We start from the raw sequence: 25,832 nt of genomic DNA, 5'->3' as shown, positions 1-25,832 counted from the left end.
GCCTAATTGCCAAGCTAATGACGTGGCACCGAATGGAAATGTTTACTGTTTCCGGTCGGACGCGATAGCGAGGGTAATTAACGGCCCTTCAGATCGTTAAATGCCGCAGGGACAGAGCGGGAGGTGGCGATTAGGGCACGGCTGGGGACCGAAGGGAAGGCGGGGCAATGCCACTCTGCTAGAGAGGAACTGCTGTGTGACTCACAGCATCGACATTCACTGACTGGCGATTAGAGTTTACCCACAATGCATCGGGCAGAGGTAAACACGACAGCTTCCTGCTTCTCCTAATGAGCGCTTGGCTTTTTGAAGTCAGGACAAAAGCTGACAAAAAACCTTGAAATGTTTTTCGTGATACTGTAAAGTATAGATTAGAAGCACTCAACGTAGGTTCAGAAGACAGGTTATTGGACTTTTTCTACCCAATTTATCAAACATAGACTAGCAACGTTCATTCTGAGATCAAACCGTTCCCCATAAACACATTTGATCTGTCAGCTGTTCTTGGCATCTAACATCTACCCCTGCCCCACATTAATTTGCTAATTCCAAAATGCAAATGTACCTAACTAAACTAACTTATCTCTAATTTAACAACTTCACCTAGACAGACAGGTGTGATCCTACATTTCTACAGGGAGAAGCAGGGCTATCACAGCCCCCACCAAAAGATGGTGAATTGGCCAGCACCTGCCTCTTCCTATGACAGTAATGATAGCTGAAGGTCCCTCAGCAGATCCGGACCCTAATCCCCAGATTCATCCCCCCATGGAGCCCCCTCAGCATGCCCCCGAGACCCTCGTCTGTACACCTGTTCCTGTGTGTGTGTGACACGCCCCAGTAAATCCCACACCCTTCACTGTCCTTGTGTCAGTGCTGGTCAACCACAACAAACACACACACGCACACACACACACACACACACGCTCATTCATTTCTATGGGAAAAATGCTAATGCTAACTATGACAACCTTATCCCCTACCCAGACCTAACCAAGCAAAATACAAGAGTTTTTGCATTTTTAGATTTTTGATTGCAAGTCACAGATTATTATTAAATTGAGTTTCCCCCTTGGGGAACTTGACAAATGTCCCCACAAGGTAAAAACACACACATACAGAGTATATATTTAGTGCATGGCAAAATTTGATATTTTGAAATATTCCATGTATTGTATAAATATGCTTCTTTCATGTACTTATAAAGACAATCTGTTTTTCATGGGAACAAATTATGGTTATTAATCACATTTGGGTTGAAATTGCCACCGACTGATGCAGTTTCTAAGAGGGACTTTGTTTACCAAAGTGGCTCCTCCGGGTACTTGGGTGGAAGCCATCAATCGTGACTATCTTTAAGCAGAAAAGGGGACACCTCGGTTTTAATCATCCAGCTGACAGCTGAGGAGACTTCTGGATCTTTCTCATTCTCTTCAAGGTGAAGATCTCCTCAGAAGCCCCTGAGATCTGTTAATAATGCATCTGAAATAATAAGAGTCTTACCAAAAATACCAACTAGACTTTGCTTTGTCCCCTGCTGTTTGTCTTCTCATGCTCAAAATTAGCATGTACATTTAACCTCCGTTAATTGCAATCCTAAAGAAGAGCCCCGTTATGATAATTTGGCTGTGAATGGTCATGTGACATTGAGAGCAGCCCTAGTTGTCCCTGATTGGCAGCTTGAAGGCCAAAAACAGCACATCTCCAAAAATACATTTCAATAATGTACAAAACTTACATCCATTACTTTGAATAAAAGGACATGCTAACCACTTATGTAATGTAAGACACAACAGTGTAGGAAAGAGATCGATATTGGGTATTGGGGGGGGGGGCACAACTTAATAAATGAAGTACAAAGGTATGTTTATTGGGACGGGTGAATGAAGCCGAATTAAATATTGCAGGCAGCATGTCCCCCCAACATCCCCCCCCAGTTCATACGATCCTGCTAAGATAACACGATGCCAAAGTAGACTGATTTTACGAGATAACGAATGGTTCTTTCTGGTAACCCAACGAAGCTGCTTTTTGATTGGACATTTGGAGTGCGAGGTGCAATCTGGCGGTTGGCAGGAGGAGGATAACGCCGTAGAGTTTGGAGAAACACTAGGCTTTTGACTCCAGGCAAACGTACTAAAAGGTGTGAATGTGAGCCCGCTCCTCCCGAAGGCCTATTATCGCACTCGGTGATTCTCCTACCCCTTGAAAACCCGGCTCGTGGTGAGACAGGAGGGATGGGAAGCCAGTCCCTGTTATCCACCTGCTGCCCCCCCACACCTCCCGACTGCTTCATCATGCGCTCCTTGTTCCTCCTTATCTGCGGAGTTCAGCAGCGGTCAACACGGCGTGCCCTGGGAGGGGACTGGGGGGGTGGGGAGGTTCAGTGTGATAGCTAATCCCTCCCAGGCTGCCTGCGAGGGCGGCTGGGCTGCCTGTGTGATGCCCCTTTATCTGGGGAAGTCATGCAAATGAAAGGTCTCCTGTCTGTTTCTATTACGGTCAGAGTCACTGCCGGTCTCCATACTGTGTCTTTGTTAGGGTCAGAGTCACTGCCGGTCTCCATACTGTGTCTTTGTTAGGGTCAGAGTCACTGCCGGTCTTCATACTGTGTCTCTATTAGGGTAAGAGTCACTGCTGGTCTCCTGTCTGTCTCTATTAGGGTCAGAGTCACTGCCGGTCTCCTTACTGTGTCTCTAATAGGGTCAGAGTCACTGCCGGTCTCCATACTGTGTCTCTATTAGGGTCAGAGTCACTGGCGGTCTCCATAATGTATCTATATTAGGGTCAGAATCACACACTATAAGTCTCCCCTCAATCCCTCCGTATGGGGGGCCATCACGCACTAGGGAGTGTTACGCACTAGAGAGCCCACTCTGTCTTCATATACTGGACAGACGATCCCTCGGTTACGATGGTCCGTCTCATGATATTTGGACTTTATGATTCCAATTCCATTTTCAGTACAATATTCAATAAATTATATCAAATATTGAACACTTTGTTATAAAATAGGGTTAGTGTTAATGATTTTGCCAAACTATAGGATAATGTAAGTGTTCTGAGCATGTTTTAGGTAGGCTAGGCTAGGCTATGATGTTTGTTAGGTTAGGTGTACTGCATTAAAATGCATTTTCACCTTACGATATTTTCAGATTGTGATAAGTTTATCGGAACGTAAGCCCATCGTAACCCAGGGAGCATCTGTGCTTCCATGCTTCGGAGCCACTTCACAGCCACCCAAAATCATATCCATGGATAAGTTCACTGTACAGCGTGTAAACACTAACTTTGTTAGTCATATATTCATGTACTGTACAGTAGCTAAAAATGTATTTTCACTTGTTTGGCTTATATTTAACTGACAGCTGGATGTCACTGGAAAGACTGAAGTGGCTCGTTATAGGCCCTCCCGGAACTAGCAACCTTCAGGTGAGGAGTGTGGGTTCTCGACGGCTTAACCACCATACAGCCTTTATACGCATTCTCCTCTGGGAGTCTTTAAAACATGCCTGTCATCTTTCAAAGTCTCTTCTGATTCTCTAATCTTCCAGTATGTTTGAAATTATGAGAGTGCGTGTTGGTGCCGGTGTGTTTTAGGATGCCGTTTCTCCTTCTCAGAGGATAAAAGAAACTGCGTAATAAACTCGGCCGATAAACTTTTCCTGTGAAAACTTTAGAGACAATCAGTGTTATGTGCAGTAGGCCTGTGAGCCGAGCAGTGATGGGGCATCGGCATTAGTCTGATTAGATGTGATTAGGACTGACACGACTTGGTTATTAGTTGACGGAGGGGACTAATCTTACTGCTGATTGCTAAGAGAGGTGCAGCCTTAGCTGACAGGGATGAATCATGTGAACCCAAAGACCAGAAAACAAGCAGTAGAATGTTCAATGTGAAATGCGTTATTAAAATATAATCCCCATCACTTGTGGTAAAAGAAAACTGGGTTGTCACTATTTTGTTGACCTTTTCTGTAACTTACAGCGTGTCCAACACCTAGACCCTCTTGAGTGTGAAGACCCAGAGACGTGGAGTACAAGTCACGGCATGTGGATGTACTTTACTGAAGGTCGTTGAACACGTAGTGCAGTATGGAGACTCACTGTCAACCAGAGAGGCCGTCGGTGCAACTTCGGTGTTCAGGTCACAGGTGAACCAAATTATTCTGTGTGATGTCACCCAAGATCCCGTTACTCTTTTTCAAAGCCTAACATCAGCCTTGTCTTCCTAAACTGGTTACTCTTTGTTCTCCTCCATTTTCTCCACCTCTCTTTGATTCTCTAGCCCGCTACCCTAATTGAAGTCTTCATTCTCTAGTGAGAAGCATCTGCCTATAATCCTTTAGTCCTTTACAATATAGTCAAGTCAAGTAAAGTCAAGTCAAGTCAAGTAGGTTTTATTCTCATTTCAACCATACACACAGTATATAGAGAAATGAGATAACGTTCCTCCAGGACCATGGTGCAACAGAGAGCAGGACAAAGACAGAGCATCATCATAAGTCCAGACAGGACAGCATAACAGTGCAGATTGACAAGACAAGACAACATACAGTGCAAATTAACAGTGGTAACATTCTGGATACAGTATTTGTTACTGTATGGTAGCAGCGAAGGTTGTTTGTGCAAAAATGCTGTACAAAAATGCCGTGGTATAATAAATAACAATAAATATTATATACAGATGTACAGGTGTGTATGTGTGTGGGGGGGGATAGTGTCCAGTTGCGGTTGAGGAGTCTAATGGCCTGAGGGAAGAAGCTGTTCCCCATTCTGCCAGTGGAGGCCCGTATGCTATAGAACCTTTTGCCAGACGGGAGGAGGGAGAAGAGTGTGTGTGAGGGGTGTGAGGGGTCATCCACAATGCTGGTGGCTTTGCGGATGCTGCGTGTGGTGTAGATGTCCGTAATAGAGGGGAGAGAGACCCCAGTGATCTTCTCGGCCGTCCTCTCAATCCTCTGTAGGGTCTTGCGGTCTGAGACGCTGCAATTCCCGTACCAGGCTGTGATGAAGCCACAGAGAATGCTCTCTATGGTCCCTCTATAAAACATGGTGAGGATTGGGGGTGGAAGGTGCGCTCTCCTCAGTCTCCGCAGGAAGTAGAGACGCTGCTGGGCCTTCTTGGCAGTGTATATTATGGTGTTGTGTAACTGTCCACTTGTGTGCACCTAGGTATTGATATCACATGTCACACCTTGGAGAGAATCAGTGTGGAGCTGCCCATGTGTGGGATCACCTGGGACCTAATATGGTTTATGGAGGAAGGTCTTGGTGCCAGCAACTTACTCGCAGAAAGGAGAGGTCCCGCTTGCGGTCGATGCTGGTGATCTCCAGGTTGCCCATCACCACCTCGCAGTTCTCGTAGTATTTGCGTAGGGTGCGGTACTGCTGCTCCAGGTCCGACAGCGTGCTCAGCTTGTTCTCGGTGCCAGCACATACTGGAGAGACACGGGGGAGGGGGGTGGTTAGGATCTTCGACAGGGTCAGGACATGCTACACTGAGAGCCAAGGGCCGGGCAGTCGCGTGACAAGCTGCACTAAAAGTGAAGATTCTGCAAAGGTTACAAGAGCTCAGCTTCATTACCCGAAATTTAACTCCAACGACCGCAAGGTTGAAAGCTTTGCAAGATACGGTGCTACTGGGAAAAGAGCAAAACGATTCATCAATGGCAGTCTAAAACACAACCGACATAAACAGATTTCGGAGTTTATTCAGAACAGATGAGAGAAGTCGCATTTCATTCTGGACTCAATGGGATTCACTGCGCAGAAACCACCACACTGATGTTGTTGCAATAGCATGAAACCTAACATTATGATCATTTCCACTGGGGAGATGTGAGCATCAGTCCCTAAGCTGGAAATCCTGGGGACAAAAGCGACCTGCGGGTGTGGAAATGAAAGGGGGGGGGAGGGGTGGCCATGCTGGTGAAGACAAGTCCTCCAAGGCTCCCAGCCCAGCAGAAAAGCTGACAGGTAATTAGAAAAAGCCGTCCCCGCCCGTCTGACACCCCCCACCCTGCCCTGACCCAGTCATCATGCCATCTGCTTTTCCAGGTGGTACCGCCCTTGTGGCTTCTACGCGGGTGGGCCCGGGCATTGGCACAGTTGTACGTGGCTGTCCACAGCTCCGGTGACGTACCTGTGTAACAAGGCGGGCAGGTGGCATGAAGGAAGCACCACTCTCATAGGGGGGAGGCAGACAAACTCGCTGCTCGCTCGCTTGCCGATGAGGTTGTGCTGTAACAGCGGGATCTGCTATCACCTATATGTAGCCCGAGGGCAACATGCCGGAAAGACAACTGGCATAACGCCAACTGATGCGGATGGGAGGATGTTGCCATATATTTTCGCCGGAGTGGAATGGAAGGATTCTGAAGGCTGGTCACTTTTCACAGGTCTGAAGTGACAGGAATGAAAGATAGACCTCCTGAGTTTGGTCACGTCCCGGGTCCTGATCATCACCTATGAGCTACCACTCCCCCCAAGTCATAGGGGTGATGACAGACCTCTCTCTGTTTGTGTTCAGGAGGGACGTGGTTCCATTCACTAAGCCAGCCCGTGTCCCAAAGGATCACACTCACCTCTAAGACTTGGTGGATATTTATTTCCATTCCCAGAAAATGCATCATCAATTCCCCTACTCCCAAACTGACAGTCATATTCCCTGGCTGGGACCAACAAAAGCCTCTTTTCAAAATACGTTCTGTGAGTCTATGTGACCATTATCGAAATCTCTGAGAGCATTTCCACCTGACTCAACTCTTACCACACAAAACCCAAAATGAATTGATTTTTAAAACATCATTACAGCCAGGAATTCCAGGCTCTGTTTAGTCTGCATGTTCAGTCCATGGCTATGTGGATTTCCGCTGGGGATTCTGTCTTTTGCCCAAAGTCGAATGCTTGCATTTTACCTTTGCGTAAATAAAGAAGTGAAATTATTGAAGAGTTGCAGTCTTAGAAAATAAAAACCATCTGACTTAGCAGGCCGAGAGTGGCCAGATCGTTGGGATTTTTGCAGACTGTCTGTGCTGTTGCCTTTCCTGTTCAGACTGCTCCAGGTGTATGATTGCAAAATCAACACTTACTGACAGGCAACTGCCCAAGAGATCCAAAAGTCTGAAGACTCACACTGACCGCCCGGTTAAGGACGTTACACTTTGGGCACAAATCATTGGTAAAGTAGCAGCCTCAAAGCTTGCTAACAATATATTGTGTTTCGCTTGCATTATGAAACACTAGCAGGATTCATACTGCCTCCTCCGTATGTAATTCCTTGCAATAAAAAAATATGCCTGGAAGGTGACTCGGACAAAGAAGACAAATAACATCTTGTTCAAACAATGTCTCGTAATCTGTTATTAGATTACCTGAGACAGAACGTAACAATCACAGGGAGGACGCCGAAATCAAAAGATGGGACCAGTCGTGTCGCCTGTGATCAACGAGGGGACCTTCTCGTTTTCAATAACGGCTGGAACACATTAGGCGCAGACGGGGCGCGGGGGGGGGGGGGGGGGGTTATAAAGTGGAGACAGGAGTAATAAGTGGTTATTGTGCCCCCGGGGAATGTTTGCAGAGATTACGGCGGAGTTGCGGGGTGTGCTGGCTTGTCGGGAGGGGGGGGGGGGGGCGCATTTTATATTATCCCCGTGAAGGTGGTCACATTCCAATCAATCCTCCAACACGGTTGGGGGAGGGGAGCAGGGAGGGCCGCCCCCAAAGAGAGGCAGTGATGCCCCATCGGAAATCCTCACTGCCATAGCATTTCAATGCCCTTACTGACAAGAACTATTGACCAGACTGATAACGTCTCAATCACTGAGAACGCGTGTTATAAAATTGCAATAAATCAACAACTCAGTCAATGGATTAGTTTGTTAGCAAACTCTTTCCAGACAGGGGTATATTAGCAGGCTAGCTAGACCAACGGTCTACAAGAAACATTATGGGTACTGTAGGTGTGCATTGGCTTGAGGGTCACGCTACTCCACAAATTATAGGATGGATGTACTGGTGAGACACAGCAATCTGAGCTTTGATGATATTTATATGAAATGGGGAGGGGGGGGGGGGAAGGTGGATAGGGGCAATAGACCATCAAGTGTGTCGACGGTTATGGATTGAAGTCAAGTTCTAGGTAGAGATAATCTATTCTGGCGTGACAGCGGGTGGGACCCCCACACAAGAGTTACTGGAAGAAGAGGAAGGGGGTCCATCAACGGCAGGCTAAAACAGATCCGCCGTGAGCAGAAAACGCTTCTTGCAGCCCTCATCTGAGCAAGACATAAATGTCAAGGAACGTTTGATGCATCGATGTGGCGGCAGCAGCCCGGCTTTTTGCTTGTCAGTTTGCACAATGATGCAACAAAACAATATTTATCAGCAAATTATGTTAATTAACTCAAATATTATTGATTCATGGCAATCACCTTTATCTAAAGTGGCATATACAATAGCTCACAATTGCACCCAGTTGTCTACTGTAAATGTTTGATAAGCAATACAGATTAAAGTAAATTTCTCAGGAGAGAATCTCAAATTTTCCTCCACGCACTTGAAATCTTTTACTTAGCAAATATGAATTAACTGCTTGAACTACAAGTGTAACAACATTCAATAAAAGTCTTAGAGGGCAGTATCACACTACAGAAAGGAACTTCCTTGAATGAAATTTTGGGCAATGCATATAATTCCATGTGATTATCCCATAATGCTTAACGGTCCACTGGGAATTTAAATATAACTCCGGTGACTTTAAAGCCAGTGGATTTGGATCAGAAATCACCTTAGTATGTTAAACAGAATTATCTCTTAATCCCTTCACACAATTCCGTATGGTGGGTGAAAAAAGGAACCCAGACCTTCAGTTAAAAATAAACCCACTCAAAACATTTCCTTCCTTTACATCGTTCAGAAGGGAAACCCCAGAAGTAACAAATGAAACCAGATCAGGGTTACTGCTCAGAGCAGGGAGACCACAGCGCTGAGTTTATGGGGGAATTTTCAGTCTTCTTCCTGCACCTTCAGCTTGCCTTCACATCCAAAACTTGGCAGAGTCACCATCAAACAGAAATCACAGTTCTTTCAAATGAAGACACACACTCAGACATGCATTTTCCTCATGTCCGTGTAATTCCTAACATGTTCTTCCTGCAGCCGTCATCTATTGCTCTGGGGTAAATGTTTACTGTGCCAGGCTGACTTAAACCCTACCACAGCGAAGGCAACAGTGAGAGATGCATTCTGGGTCAGGCCCCAAAATGATGGCGTCAACATTCCCCTGACCCCAGCAGCCAGATTTGTACGCTCCGATGCTGTTCGGGAGCCCATTTCAACCAGGACACTGCCTAATCTGTCCAACCGAAGATTTACGTGATAGCAAGCAGAGGATCATTTACTCCGCCACCGTGGGGGAGTACTTCATCCCCACTCCTAATCTAAGATAAGGGCCAAGCTTCGCGCTCCTCCTGCGCCTCCTGCTCCGGGGAAATGACGAGCCTCCACTCTCTCCCCTCTTGTTTTTGTTCAGCATTTGGTTCGCTTCTCATTCCTACCGGGGGAGGGGGGGATGTGGAGTGAAAGGAGGACAGATTTGACAGTGATTTTATACTCCGTTTGTTCACACAATGACACCTCTCCAAGTGTCATGACAAAAAGCAAAAGGAAGCAGCCAGCATCTGCCGCTCAACGCGTGTCGTAAATATCCGTATCTTAGGGACAATGCCGAGCTCGTCGAGTGCAGCTACTGTATATGTTTAAGGAAATTGTATTTTCAGACTCAATTAATTTAATAAGAGATGCTCTGTTAAATTATTTACCCTCATCAATATCGTCAGAGAAGTTATCGAACAACTCCATGGTCTAGTGCAGCTAATCAGGCCTGCAGTCGTTCCGAAAGGTCAAGCTAATACCCAGTGATTCGCTGAATTAAATAAAGTCACAAATGTCATCCTTCAGTAAACACGGGTGACGCCTCCATCGGATGAGACGTGCCTCAGATAAAGGACCACGCTGGCAGGGGGTAAAGTCTGTTGGGAAGGATGGGGCACAGGGAGCCCCCCTTGACTCGCTTTTTACCCTCTCTGTGACTAAGCCAAGCTAGGCTTTTCCAGTGCGTCATGATCACAACCACTAACGGTAGCATAGATCCTAAAAGATCCTGCTCCCTGAGATTTTTTTATCCCGCCCCCCTGACTCATGTGATGCTTCAGTTCAGACACAAGGTCAGAAGCCACTGGAGCGAGCTGTCCAATATGTCTTATGTCCCAGTTTCCCGCATGCCTTTAGTCACACAGCACATAAAAACCAGGAGAAAAGCCATTCAAACAGCCACTGGAACCTTATCATCTGACCGCTTGCGAATGCTCCGTAAGACTCCAGCATTCAATCGATAATTGGAGAAAGCGGTTCTGAGGAGCATGCCTTACGGCCCAATCCAGTTAATGCTGATGGTAGCTCGCTCAGTGGGAGGCACTGTCCAACCCTGTCAGGGCCTGATGGAGTTTAGCCTCTCCTCTATCCTCGAGTGAAGGTCCCAGGTGCAGAAAGACTCCTGTTATGTGGACAGGAGAGTGCTTACACGTGGTACAGCTTTGAGCTGAAGCACACTGCGCTATGACTGCCCATGGATCCCGATCTGGACTGAATCCATCCCTCACGAAGTGAACCGAACCCATTTTTTCAAGGGAGCCAATCCCAGTAGCTTCAGCTGATGTTGGGTTCGGTTTTGGGGGTGGTGCGGCTAGGGTGGGGTTCACACCCGCAGAGACTGCACACGCCATCCCATGCCTCATTACGTGTAATCCCCCTCATCACCAGCCTCTCCACGGCAGGCCGAGATGAAAGCCTTTTCATTGAGCGGCAGAAGATGGCGAGAGTCGGAACCCATTTATGTGGGAGCGCAGGAGACCCCGATGACCGCCAGCGACAGATCTGTAATCCTCAGGCGCCGAGGGGCCGCAACAAGTGAGGAGTAAACACAGGAAGCGAGGATCGTCAAACATACAAAAGATAAGAAGCACGGGGCACCGCGTCGCTGGCACAGGCAGAACACGCGCCGTTTAGGCTCAGGAAATTCCGGGAACTACTGTGTGAATAACGGATTAGACACGCAACAATAATTCAGCAGCAGCCATAGGATAAAGGCTCTCATCCGCCCAATAGACTGTCAGTGTGAGACTCGCTCTCTGCCAGACGCTACGCTGAAGCTCCATGGACCGTTCGAAAGGCATGGGCAGGAATATTTAAGCACAGACTCTCGACGTGTCAGCTTTCCACTCTTGGCTGCTGTTTGGGCACATGAAGTGGAGGTGAATCAAGACCTCGATTCCTGTCTGTAGGATTGAAATCCTGCTGCGCTGAGCCCCTCTCGGGTGTAATCACCCCGTTTGCTGGCAGTGATGCTTCCCCTGCTGTCACTGTTTTCGCTCGTGTCTGGGTTGTGACAGGGCGCGTTTATTTTTCTTAGCCATAAGTCTCCTCAGGGTCTGAAAACGATGCACGTAGTTAACGTTTCAAGGCTGTGTGGGGGTACAGCTGAACCGAACAGGTATATACCTCACCTAGGGAGCTTCCCGTGTTGGGCAGTGAGTGCTAAGCTCTTTGTCTCATTAATTCCGGTAGTCCAGTGTCAGCCTGTCGCAAGCACAGTCCACGCACCCCCTGTGGTAAAGTGTGAGGCAGAGAACGACGGCGGGGAGATAGGAACTAATCATCTGCTGAGATTACTTTCGGTTCACTGTTCTGCCATTTACAAACCCCCATAATCCCACTGGGTCTTTGGTTTCTCCCCAGACTCATAAAACGACTTGATTGGCTCCCCAGCCCGACCACCGCTGACGCTAGCACACGCCTCTCCCAGCGCTCCCCTGATTCACTCGCACGCTCTCCCCATCTCGTCTCTGAAAAGGATCAGCCCATTTTTCATTCAGAATTCCTTTCTCATAGCGACACAGGGTGCACTTGCCCCCCCCCCCCAGGTCCCGGTGGCTGACAGGATTATTGGCAGCTGTGTCCCGCTCGCACGGTGTTTGTCACCTGGCCGTCCCGGAAAGACGGCCATGAAGATGGTCCCCTGACCCCGCGAGCGAGCCACGAACGGCTGCATACCAATGAGGCTTCCACCGCTGACAATGGTCAACATGTGATGTTTGCGTAGCAGATTATCATGCCAGACATGATTATTACAGCTATGCTATCAGCAGCCAGTGGGACCTTCGATGAAACCGACTGCTTTTAATGTTGTGGATGAGGAAAAAAATACCAACACTTAATATTCTCGGCATGACGTGTGACCTTTAATAATCGACATGTGCTGTCATACATATTCTGATTAAGGACAGCTCCAAGCCTTGTGGCACCGTACGGTACTTCTCAGTTAAGTGTGAGATCTCAGCGATATCCCCTCCACTCGCAGCTAGCTGCTGCTAATACTAGCCGGGCATTCCGGAAAATCATATCTTCTGTAGATCAGCGGTTCGAATAAAATGATGACTAAGCAAAAAAAAAGGAGTACAGACCAGGGACCTCAAAATTTATTTCTGCTTTGTATGTTGGCTTCACTTTTTTTTAATGAACGGTAATAACTGAGATCATTATAAAGAGGGGGGGGGGGGGGCTGTTTATCTTTCAACAATCTGATGTGGCCGTGGTGTGTTTTTACGTTCTGTGAACTGTTATATTCTGTGCGGCATGAATGATTGTGCAACAAGGTGAACAAAAGCCTACACACGCCGTAGGAATATGAGTTACGCTCTGAGAATGACACTCAGGTCTGTTCACGGAGCATGTAGCATGGCATACGCAAAAAGTGAATCTCCAACATGGGCATGGGGCACGGAAGACGGGCACCTCTCTTCCCGCACTGATACATGCTGCCGATGTGCTTTGCGAAACTCCCAATGATGAGAAGATGGAATGGAGAATGGAAAGAGGGAGAGGCAAGAGAGATGGAGGGGAAGATGGGAGGATGGAATGTGGGGAGCCAAAGGGAAGAGAGGGGGAAGAAAGTAGAAAGAAAGACAACAGACTGAGGGAGGCGGGCTTTCTGGGATTTTTTCACAGCAGGGGGCATAGGCACACCTGCCAACATTGGGGGTTTTGAAAAATTTTGTTGGGGGGTGTTCCCGGCTATAAAGTTTGCTGTGCAGGTGCAAGGTGGGGGCGCGGGGGTTGAAGAAAATTCAGAAAATGGGTCTGAATGCAGAAAATCAGAATGTTATTAGGAGGGAAGGTAAACAGGGAGTAGGGGTAGAAAACTGGGAGAAATCCATCGTCATTCATAAGGAGGCAATCAGCCAATGGTATGTTTAGAATCTGTGACTGACAGGGGATGGGACACTCCGGGGGCCAATCAGCTCTCAGCTGGTGACAGTGGCTCTGTGACCTCGCTCCTGTCTATGGCCCTGAGGGGAGAGGAGAAATGGACAAAAGAAGGAGAGAAAAGGACTCATGCGAAAATGAGAAGCAGACGGCACTGGTCCAGAGGACTCTGGGAAGCGGCTAATTCTGGAAAGATAACGCGAAGGCATAGCTATGTGGGAGGACAGCATCACAGTCAGGCCTCCAGGCCATGACCCACGAGTGGCCCAACATGAGAGAGCCTGCAGAACTGCTGGAGACCTCCCACGGATGAGCAGATAAACCATCCAATCTGCTGACAGAGCCCCCGGTGTGGACCTCGCACTCGCAGCGGTCAAAGTGCCGTGCGCCGGCAACAGCTGTGACCCTACCTCCGCCAGCCTGTCGGCGTCGCTTATGCATCAGGCAGCCATTAGCTGCCATTGTCAGATAATGTCTGGAATGCCCATTTTCAATGATGAAAATGGACAAAATGGGCAGCCCTCTGTCCATGCTATAGAACCAAAAGACCTGGCGCTTTCGGAAATATTCCAGACATGAATAAATGAAAACTGAATCATATTTGTTCGGATGTGTGACAGCCATGGTTTCTTTTCACGTTGGAGAATTAAAATGTTTAAACCCTCATTAAAAATTAAAGGCAGACAAACAGAATGGGATTGGCCTTTGATGAGCCCAGAATGAGCACAGGTAGCTGGACTACAGAACAATTAATGAACATGGCATTAATTTAATTAAAATGCTATGTAAATCCGGGAAGGAGGCGTATAAATTAGTGTTCTGCATTAAAAGACAGCCTTAAGCATAAACACTGCTGTCCGTCAGACTCGAGCGAACAATTTGCTCACAGCCTTTTAAGGTCCTTTAATTGTCGCAAGGTTTGTCAGAGCTAATAAGGGAGCGTGTGCATTTGTAACTTTGTTAAGGTGCTTTTGACTCTGCTTTTTATGTAGGATTAAGGCGTGTTTGTATATCAGTGGTGTTCGTGCACCAGTCTTCCGGTCCCTTAGTATGAGCTTGGCCAGAGTGTTCAATTTCCTTCACTGTGGCAGAGATCCGTTTGTCACTGTCGCTATGTGACAGGTGCATTTGGCAAGGTGACCCACCCCCCCCGGCTCATTAAACATTAACATTCCACCAGCGGATGTGACACCAACCAAGTCGACTCGCTGCATCAGCACAGACCTCTCGCGACTCAGAGGGAAAGGGGCCCGGCCTGAAGAGCAGCAGCCAGCCCCCCCCATTATCCAATAAGAATCTGTCAAATTGGATGTGTCGTGGCAGCCTCTGACCAATAGCAGGAGTTCATTCTGAGCTGTTCAGGTGACATGGAAGAGCACATGCTGAATCACACACCCTAAAACTCAAAACTATGTAAAACTACGTGACGTTTTATTTTCATGGGCTACATCCTGGTGTGATACCCACTTGTGCTACAGTACACTACAAGGGCCAAAAATTCTTCATGCGCATCTTGTCCTTTTGCACCCCTACTCACAAACCCCACAGGAGATCTGTATGTTTGCGTTGTGGTTCAGTCCATACTGCTCTCATTGTGACTAACAAATAGTGCTTGCTTCCAAAAGACTATAAATACGAACACCGGGCCCGTTTTTTTGTACTAAAAATTGTTTCCGACAAAAATGCTTTGAACACGAGTCTCCTGAGGCGATAATAAATGACAACAATCATAATTACAGCACCTGTCTCCCCTCTGGGGCCAAGTGGCTAGACAACTTTCTGGACCAGACACCGTGGCACGTCCTGAAGAATTAGACAGCAGGGTTAGGCCAAGGTGCCCCGTCCCCGTTGCCAAAGAGCATCTCGGTAGACCACTGGTCTGCGATAACCTCCATTAAAACATACTTTCTCTCCCTCTCATTCTTAAGGACAGTTTCTCTGTGGTTTCAGTGATTGTTCAGTGAAGTACTAAACCTTTCCAGGTTTTGAATGGCTGCAGAGAGGGGACGTGATCCAAGCACACGAACTCGAGATGTGAAGAGAGACGGTGAGCCCTGACGTCTGCTTTGCTGCCAGCAGTGATTCCAGGGCACAAGGCCTTACATGGGATACCAACTGACAAGCAGCTCGGATGAAAACAAAGAAAACATCATCGCCACACAGTGAATGGTGGAGGTTTAGATCAAACATCCTACTGTTGCAATGTAAGTGCAGTCTTCAGCGCTCATAGGAGTCAGCCCTGTGAAAATATTTACCAACAGATATTAAATAACCCAGCATGCGGCGTGGGCTGAGTGGCCTCCTCCAGTTTGTAATATTTCTTGTGTTCTTATGCCCCGACGTTTGAGCAATACCTGAGGCCTGCTGGCAGTAATGAGGACAGAATTTAAAGACTTTCCGCAGAGGTATGGGGACAGCATTGAGGACCTGAAAGATTATTGTCACTGACACAATAATAATACTTTATTCTGGGATTTTCACTTCCAGTTATATAAACAGCTACTCTTATCCTTCAAAGAACAAAAACCCTCTTCAATGGCATTGTGGGTAGAAGGTCAGCCCTGCCAACAGGAAGATGTGGAACTTCACATTAAACCGTGATGCAGACGGCTTCCACTCCTCTAAATAAAGCAGCCATACAATGTGGCCGTCAGTGGCATCTAATATAGCGACTGCATTCTCAGAACACACACAATACTCCCATAGACTGATTTATCAGACAGTCCTGCTTAGCCCCGCCATTGTCTGAGGACATGGACTGGGTTTAACTGTCTGATCACTGGCAGTGACACGTCCTGGAATGTTACAGACAGCAGAGTCATATATATAACCCCAACTCCAATTAAACTCGTGGCTGAGATACCTTCAGATTAAATTAGCAGTCACTTCACCATGCACTGACCTGTATATACCAGCTTAGATTCATTAATATTTTTTTTTTCTCCCAGTTAGAGCCTAAACGAGCCAAAAGGTACCATCTGTGAACTGCGCACACTAAGGGGAAAGGAAGAGAGAGACCTACGGATCTCATAATTGTTACATACCCTTTGCTCAAGGTGGTTATGCTTCCTGACGTGAAATTAAGCACTAATGAAAAACAAGTCACAACGAATAAAGCTCAAAAAGCCATTTTCCTGTTCCATCTGCTGCAGTAGGTAATAAGGTGGCAGGCTGGCATTGCCTGGAGTTGATCTGGGCATGAAGTTCTGTAGAAGTGGCTGTGGGGTTTTGTACTGGGCTGGGACCCAATCACACAGCTGACCCCAGGGGATCACATGATAGAGACACTTCGGAACCAACCAACAGAAGTATGTCAAAGTTCCATATGACCTCTGACCTAGCGTGTTCCCATAGGCAGGCAGATTTCACATGGAGGCCTTTATAAGACATTCTAAAAAGACCACCTTAGTATACCACCTGGATCACTTTAAGGCTTCTCTGGGAGATTTTGTGTGGTATCTTTAAAATGGCCTGATAAGTCACTGATAAGAGTTAATTTTCTTCCGGGAAACTTTTCTTGACTAATTTCTATTGACTAACAGCTTGCAGGTTGGCTTGGTTAAGACATCAAGAAGGTCCATTGCTTAAACTGAAATGTTTTACAGAAACACTGCTGGAAATGTAACCTGAATTGCTCTTGTAAAATACCCAGCTGTTGTTTAATGTCCTTCATACAGGACTGTGTTCATTTCCCCCAGCTCTCTGACTTGGTTTGCTCTTTATAATGCAGATGTTTATTCCAAGCTGAGACAATGCTGTAAATAAATGGAAAAGACATTATTATTTTTAATGGAAAACATAAAGCACTTTTGTATTTGCACGTACTTGTGCATGCGAGTCACATGTTCAGGATGCAGGAGCTCATTGTGCATGATAGGGGGCGCCAGAGACCCACTTGGCATTTCATGGGTTGGATTAATGTTACAGAGGAGCTTGGCGTCCCGGGGCTAGGTGCGGATGGTAGCCCCATTAAGTGCTGCCTGCCCATGCACACCTGCTTGTGCTTCAATCTGGCCCAGGGACCAGTGCATTGGTGGGGGGAGTTTTCTTTGCTTCAGGTCCTTATGGAAGACAAACATGAAGGATGTTTCACAGCTAAAGCTGCGACACCATCATATCATTATCGAAAAAGCATTTAAAAAATTCCTCTAGCTGGATTTAACTCCCTTGCCTTCAAATCTTTTTCTAAAACAGGATTAGAATCATCAAAGATAAAAAATGTCTTAATAAAAGCCCGCTGTGAAGAGCCTGAACACAGGAAAGCCCTTGTGTTTAGAAAGGAGTAAAAGGCGGACAAACACAGCGTTTTGCCATGCTGCATGTCTCACAGCCTGCACTGAATATTCTTTAGGCTATTTACATAGTTTTTTTCCCAGTTTAAACTCAGTGGTGTGACCTTTTCGCATAATGTCATGTGCTTACATCTGGGCATTTTTCCCTGTCCTCTTCATGACCCAGACTGGACAGCATATGATGAATCAAACAGGAGCCTGACGTCTAGACCTGCAGCTTCCAATGAATATGAAGTTGTCATGTTTTTATTTTATTTGGGATAAAACATGAAAAAAGGGATGATTTCTATGGTCGGTACCCCGTAGTCTCTTCAGGGACAGTCACTTAAGAAACACAACAGAAAAATGTAATTAAAATTACTCTTTAAAGTTGCAAGCAGCTGTGTCTTAATCCGAAGGGTAGGGGTATGGGGGGGGTGTATGTCGTGTGACATCTGCTCAAGTCAAGACTCGGCTTGTGCGTGAGTCTGCTGACTGGTGCCGCGGCCTTGGCGTTTAATTGCTGCTCCGTAATGAAGCCAATTCTCACCCCTAGGCCTATATTTCATTCCGCATCCACTTTATGAATTTCAGGTAAGTACGGAAAAATATTGACCTTTCTGCCCACCCGCCACCGGAATCAATGATTATGGAATTAAGTGAATTAGATGCTGGCAGAGCCTGAATGGCAGTTGAAGGATGGTTTTCACAGAGAGGCAATAATAAACTCAATGGCTTGTGAGTAACGTCCATCCGGCCTCCTCTCCTCCACATCGCGGCAGCAGACGTTAAAGGCGCGGCCGGTCCCTTCCGCGTGTGATTGAACACTCCGCTGGCTTCATGCGGCCGCTGTTTAAGGTCGAGGCAGGGTAGCAGAGCAGTCAAGGACTCATCAGACAGGCTACAGCACCACAGTGACAGCGGGGGTGGGGGCAGGGCTCCCGTTAGAGTATTTTGGGCCCCATGAAAGCATATTAAATCGGGCCCCCAATCCAGATCATTCCAATCATGTTCAAAAATTTTTAGGGCCCCTGTCTTTCATGCCAAAACGCTTGTATTTTGTTTGGCTACTTACTGTAAGGTTAAGGTTAGGGCTGAGTAGAGAATTAGGTTGTCTTTGTTAGGGATTGTATCCCCAAAGATGAGTACAGCTCTGTGTGTGTGCATGTGTGTGTCTGTGTGTGTCTGTGTGTGTGTACAGTATGTGGCTGGTTGTATGTGCCCTGTCCATTGTCTGACTTTCCTGATGTCCTGTGATTCTCAAACCAGGTTCCAGGTCACATGGGCCAAGCTGAATAAATGACAAACAGGTCCTTCCTTTGCTTACCCAAAGTTAGCTACACACTGAAAACTGAACAGTTCGGCCTGTCCTGCAAAGTACTGGAACTGCATCCAGGGTTTACCCAACCCACTGCTTCCTGGGAGGGCATCCAGTCTCAAAGTGATACGGCACTGAAAAGTGGTTATGGAAGAGTAGTGTATATATAACACCGAGCAGTTAAAGTTATCTTCTAAGTAACAGGTCAATGTTCATGTAAGAGAGCTCTTGTTTCTGCGGGAGTTTAATTAAAATGTCTTGCGTGGCAAAAGCCAATCAGCTCACACAAATCATTACCGTCCAATAATTTGCTCGCTTTAATATCTGGGGATAGAAGGACAGAACCAGGTGTTTGGGCATGTGGGAACATGACACAGCTAATCATCAAAACACTAGACAAGCAGTTTACCGGGACAGCCCATTTGCTAAGCCTGCTGGCGCGACGTAACCAAGACGATAACTTTATAGCAATTAAACTCTTTTACTCAGAAGCAGTAGCTGTACGTGAACTCTACAAACACTCTGCAGAAAATACACACTGAATAATTTATAGTCTGTTTTCCTCAAAGAAAGTTTGTGAATTTTAAAGGAAAAACCCATATGTTTATATATATATTTCATGCCGTTTATTTTATCGGAAATGCGAGACTCTATCGCTATTTTGTATTTGACCTGATCTCTTCGGTCTGTAATCTTAGCCATCAGACCACTGTCATTCGGAGTAAAAATACCAGTGTCAACAGGATGCACTTAATTGGAAGATGCACCACGCGAGCCAGCCTTCTACTGATTCATGCTGAGTTGATACCAATGGCTAACAAGTGGCCCAGTGTGTGTCTTTGAGCGTGTGCCCGTGTGTGTGTGTATTCATGTGTGTCCGTGTTTGTTTCCCATGCGCCTTTTCCCAAGGTCACGCGGTGTTCTCAGTTCTGAAAGCCTCTCACATGTGGCTCCCTGTCGAGGTACCACTTCCTGATCATAATGATTCCTTTGTGCATGGAGGAGCTACGACTATCTCTGTTTCCTGTGACCTCTGGGCATCAGCCTCCCACCCCCCGTGGAAACGTTCTCCTGCATCACTAAAGCTCCACCATGAATCACCACCAGTACCGTGTCATAAACCGATGAAGACAAGAGCTGCAGTCATCTCTCATTCCCCTTGATGTAATATTCAACTTGTGGGAAAGGATATTTTTGGCTGGCACTCGGCAATTTTTACTATCACAGGTGTCAGTACCTGTTGACACAAAGGAAATCTGTGAGGCAGTGTAAACATGTGTAATGTGTTTGGTTTAGGACGAGTATTGAACAGAGATGAGGACTTCAGTCGCTGACTTGAGACTCAAGTCAGCAAAATTGATGGAAAGTCTTAGACCCGACTTGGATTTGAGAGCAATGACTCGAGACTTGGACTCCTCTTGGACCCTATGATTCGAGAATACTTGAGGTTATAGTCTCCCTCTCGACACCATAATCTCAATTTTGTAATTTCAGTGTATACTGTATTAATTCTCTGCTGTCTGCACTTTCAATTTGCTGAATGCAAGGTCTCCTGAGATAATCTGTTGCATCACTCTCTGCTTATACACAAACGTGAGGACAACCATGAGTGGACGCTCTCTTTTCAACCAATCTCTATAAAGAACATATCCTGTGATGATCCCTTGTGGTGGGATTTTGCTGCAGCAAGACTTAATCACAAAAAACTGACATACGTAAGGACTCAAGTTACAAGACTCACAAATTTGATGACTTGTGATTTGACTGCAAACATGATGGAAAGACTTGGACTCGACTTGGATTTGAGGGCAATTGACGTGAGACTTGACTCGGACTGCAGTCTTTTGACTCGAGACTTGACTCGGATTGCAGTATTTTGACTCGAGACTTGACTCGTATTGCGGTGTTTTGACTCGAGACTTGACTCACTACAGAAGGACTTATTCCCCTCCTTGGTGTGGAATGTGTATGATGGGATGAATGACTGGCCTTTGATTCCTGATAGAGGCCCTATGTGGAGAATCTCATGACTGCTTTCCAGGCTTCGAAAATCGAATCGCTATCCCACGATGCCGCACATCTGATTAGATCAAAGTACGCTTCACATCGACTGCATTCCTTCACTGGATTGCTCATTCTGAAAACGGGCGGTAAAACGGTTGGGTGGGTAATTATGGTAATTAAACTGTTCGTTCACCTGTTACCATCGATCTCTACAGGTCTACACACACATTGCATATAACATCACATATGCATACATTTCAACAATATTTATTTCAACTATAGAGCAGGCTGATTTATAACAAGGGTGTAGGTTTGCTTTCGACATTGATAGGGGCGAAATCAGCCCTGAGCCCCCCACCCTCTAAACACACGGAGGACTCCCACAAAATTGGTAGGGACATGACCCTACTCTCCATGGTCAAATCTAGGCCCTTGATCTATAGAGAAAAATGTAGACAAAGGTCTTCTGATTTAGGTTTCATCATGCTGTTAATGTGGTAAGAGACAACAGACCTGAACACAAATATATACACACACATGCTCCATGTCTCTAAGCCCATGAATGGGCCAAGAGCTGGAAATTTCACTCTAGTGTAAGTGTGTCCACCCTGACTGACTACCGCTCCCTCCCCCCCGAGGCCTGCAGATCTGCCTCGTCTGACACTAATGAAAACAGATATAGGGGACACTTTAGATGCAGCGAAGAGCTAATGCTGTGGAGACAAATAAGTGTCCGACAGCAGCCTTGGAGGGGAGAGATAATAGCCCAAAGGCCTTGAAACTCGGGAAAGGAGCGGAAATGCAGGGCTAAAATTAATTGTCTGAGTCGAAGCATGGTAACCAAAAAGGAGCGATTCTTTGTAGTTTCCCATTTCCTTCTCAGTCATGACTGGCAGCCGGGTTGGCTTCATCAAAGCGAGCTGAGATGGGATTAAGGTGATCTTGCCTGAGTGCACTGGCAGACACCCTCCAGCAGGGGGCGATCATGTCACCATATTTGCCCACTATAAAGTGAATATACGTTTTGAGCCTTATTCCTCTGGGGCTATGCTTTTCTGATCAGGCTACAGCCCTTAAATTACTTAATTAGTCCATCATTTTGATACATAAAAAGACATGATAAAGAGCTTCTCAAAGCTGGGGCTTCATTGCGTATCCTGGACGTAGTCAAGTGGCAAACTAATTACCTTGTTAAGTGAGGATGTTGGATGAAGAACCACACCTGAACGGCCACAATTTGAGTTTGATTTCTGGATGGTTACCAACTCTGCTGTTCTCCTCCATGGGAAAGCATAGGACACACAGTCTGACAATGCCGCTCGAGAAGTGGGAGAACAGCCCTTAGATGTAGCAGCTGTCCGAAGCTGTTTGAGTCAACGTGAGCAATTCAGTCTACTAGTGAGCCTTCCAACTGGGATAACTGGTGTAATCCTCTCAGTTTGCTGATTATTAGCAATGAAAGATAGCTGCAAAGGGTTGCGGGCAGCCGTTCTGCTCCGGTTTCTTCCGCTGCTCAGACAGGTCATTTTTCCACGTAGGGGGGCAGAAAAAAGGGGGGCAGCGAGGCACCCTATTTGCTCTGGAGACAAAGTCAGCAGGAAAATAATTGCAGTGAGAGAACATAGATCCCACTGGTGGTATGCGAGCTCACCGCACTGCTGTGGCCGGGAGGTGGTGGGGGAGGGTGGGGGGGGGTTGAGAGTTGCCATGACGAGCGCCCGCCTGCCAAATCTCAGTCAGCCACTGCCTCTCATTCCCTGATGCCATCAGCATCTCTCTGGACCCAGAGCCTTGGTGCCCATACCCTGACATCACCCATTTGGGGGGGCACCAAGCACCAGGCGGAAAGGACAGCCAATAACCCACATTAGCATATCATTAGCATGGCAGGGTGGGGCGAGCTGGCTCCTCACAGAGTCCCTGATCGACCCCCCCCCACATCGCTGTATACCAAGGCATACTCCAGCATCATACGCCCGCCCCCACACCCCAAGGGTGGCCTCCTGTCAGGTTTTGAGAGACCTGTCCTTCACGAATCCCTCACTGCAGCAGGCCCCCCTGGCCCAGGCGCCTTAGCCACTAATGAAAAGGCAATCAATCCTCTTATTAGGGCCCCAGAACCGCTAGGCACACTGGCCCGGCCCACTTAAATCAGGACTTGTCCGCTAATAACCGCCGCTTTGCTGATTGCGTGCTATGCTCGTGGTGTAATGGCCTGCTGAAGTGCTGTCCTTGCATATTCACGCAAACACACAAGATCGGCCAGAAGCACAGAAATAGAACAGGGGCCGAAGCTCGCTGTGGCAAAGTGTGTGGGGGGGTGGAGACTCTTTATTGCGTGTTTTTTTCCTATCCTTGCTTAACCTTGTTTTTTGATTCCACCCGAAAAGCTGAGGCCGCCGCCACTTGGCCGACCTTCCGGGGAACGCGGCAAGGTGAGCGCTGGACTCGCGGGACACCCAGACGGTGATTGAGGGGAGGGAAGAGGACTTGGGGGTGGAGGGAGGGGGTACAGAGTTAGGCAGTCCACTTTGGGGGTGGGGGCAGGGAAGGGGGGGACAGAGAGAGCATGGCAAGTGCTCCTGACAAATGTGGGCCCACTCAAAGCAAGGCGTTGAAAGCCCCCCCTGCACCATCCTCACCGCATTCAGTCCTTCAGAGACATGCAGCCTGAAGGCCCCATCCAGGCAAAATGAAGCCTGATAAGCCTGAATGGACCCAGCCGGGCCCTCAGCTTACTACCCCCAGCCCTTCCTCCCTTGGTGGGGGAGGAGGGGTAAAAGGGCTGGCTGACAGACAGGACAGGCTCTGTATGATGCTGGATGGAATTAGGAAGGGCAACATTGTAAGGACATGGGGAAGAGCTGGAAGACCCCTGGAGTAACATCCAAAACACTCACACTCTGCCATCCCAGTCTACGGAGAGGTTTACCTTCAAGGCGTACCCTACGGCTTTGGCCGTCTGCAGCTTCAGGGCTGCCGCCTGTGTCTGCCTAAGAGAGGCCGAGCGAGCGACTGTGGCGTTTCCCAAAATCCAAAAGACCCACTGGCCTTACGAAGACCTTACGGGATTTTGAATTTCTCTGCACACCCGGCACTGGATACATTAAGTTTTAATGCTTCTTTAGAGTCTATAAGCGTATGTGGAACTTACATGGAAAAACACACATTCTAGACACCTAATAGCGTCTGCAGAGATGACAAAAAAACAGCCTGAAATTATGCGAAGCGGTCCGTGGGCGAGTCTCTCCGTCTTTATTGGGAATCTGTCATTGCGCTGGATCGCCCTGTCAGGAGCTGTTAAGGCAGGTCGCACTGACGAGGAGTGACACAGAGATGCATGGGCCAGGTGTGGAGGGGAAACCCCCAAAAATCTGTCTAACTGACTAGCCTCTTCTGCTGCGAAATCAGCTGCCCCTAGGTCACGTTGCCAGGTGCAGGAGAGGTTCGATATTCGTTAACACTTTGCAGGAGCCAGGGACGGATTACTGCCCAGGGGCCCTTGGGGTGCAGGGGGCCCGTGGGGCCCCTAGCCCAAAACAATTTGCAATGCTTATCAACAATGTATTTTCGTTTGTCTATTTTAGAGGGCCTACATTCTTTGATCCTCTGCCTACAAGGGCCCCTGACCCTATAGGGAGGGCGTTTGGCTGCCAAGGGCCCTTGAATTGTGGTGGTGGTGGTAGTGGTGGTGGTGGGGGGGGGGGGGGGCCTTCGCGAACGTTTTGCCCAGGGGCCCACACAACCCATAATTCGTCCCTGGCAGGAGCGTCTCTCCTCCCTGATTGGAGGACACAGGACATCAGAGATCTACAGTGCAGGCGGTTTGCAGTTGCTTGAGAAGAAAAGATCACAGCTACATACTGTACAACCTCCTTCATAAATACCATCTTACTACAGTCAGCCTGTTGAAAAAAGCCTCCATTTCCCCTGCATTTCTCATTAAACTTTCTGTGCCTCTTCCCAGAAATCCCTCGCTTAATGTTATCGCTGAAGTCTGTTATGTAAATTTGATGGCATCCGACATGCGCACGCTGGTACTGCATTTAACACTCTGGGGGGAGCCAGGGCACTATTTAAAAATAAACTAAACTGAATTTGTCAGAATATCACCCTGCCCGTCACCCCGCAGTGGGCGGTCCTTACCCTGCCCACCAGTCACCGATTGCGCCCGTGTGACACGCCCATCTGCTTTACCGGCAGAGATGCCATGTCAGCACCTCAGATGATTTTCAAGCCGTGCTTAGAGTCGGCCTTTCTGCTGTCTGATCCTCCTCTCCTTCATCTTCTGCTGGACCTCTAACTGACACTAACTGCTTCTTAGGTGTCTCAGTGTCTAATGAGGACAAATCTCCGAAATCAGCTGATCGCATCGACAAAATACATGAAAAAGGCTAAGAAAAACGCAACCGTTTACAGCGTCATCCATTAAAGGAAATAAAGCGTTAGCAGGAAGGCTGAGCAGTAAGGACAGTACTGTGACACTTCAGGCGTGCGTCCAACCTGTTAGCTACGCAGATGTGAGGCTGCACAGAAAGCTGAGCGAGACACCCCAGGATGGAAGGCCCAGCAGGGTCAAAAGTCAGCTATGCAGACGCGTACATGGGAGGCCCTTTCACACAGAAACATACACACGTATGAAGACACGTGCAGAAACACAAACACAGGCAATCACGCATGTAGACACAAAACACACACAGATATTGGCAGATATAGAATCACAGACACAGAAGTACAATGAGATACACAAACAGACAAACACACACAGACATGCAAAGATATGCACACAGACACACAAACACACACACACACACATACATACACACACGCACGCACACACACACACACACACACACACACACACACACACACACACACACACACACACACACAAAGGGAGTTCCTCAATA

General features: G+C 47.4%; 2 protein-coding genes across 4 annotated transcripts in view; one reads left to right on the top strand and one right to left on the bottom strand.

The window, feature by feature from the left end:
* The window catches only part of LOC125710089 (fibroin heavy chain-like), a 576,413-nt gene that overhangs the window by 256,735 nt on the left and 293,846 nt on the right, over positions 1 to 25,832 (top strand). The window lies entirely within an intron of this gene.
* LOC125710090 (receptor tyrosine-protein kinase erbB-4-like) overlaps positions 1 to 25,832 on the bottom strand; it is a 226,808-nt gene that overhangs the window by 117,924 nt on the left and 83,052 nt on the right. For all 3 annotated transcript variants that reach the window (XM_048979325.1, XM_048979327.1, XM_048979326.1), the window contains exon 2: positions 5,290 to 5,441. In XM_048979325.1, the coding sequence (XP_048835282.1) occupies positions 5,290 to 5,441 (152 nt within the window). The remainder of the gene's footprint in view (positions 1 to 5,289; positions 5,442 to 25,832) is intronic.

The sequence above is a fragment of the Brienomyrus brachyistius genome, chromosome 16, assembly GCF_023856365.1.
Source record: "Brienomyrus brachyistius isolate T26 chromosome 16, BBRACH_0.4, whole genome shotgun sequence".
In the NCBI taxonomy this organism is placed as follows: Eukaryota; Metazoa; Chordata; class Actinopteri; order Osteoglossiformes; family Mormyridae; genus Brienomyrus; species Brienomyrus brachyistius.
Note: the sequence above shows the minus strand (reverse complement) of the source record. Positions and strands in the feature narration are given on the sequence as shown.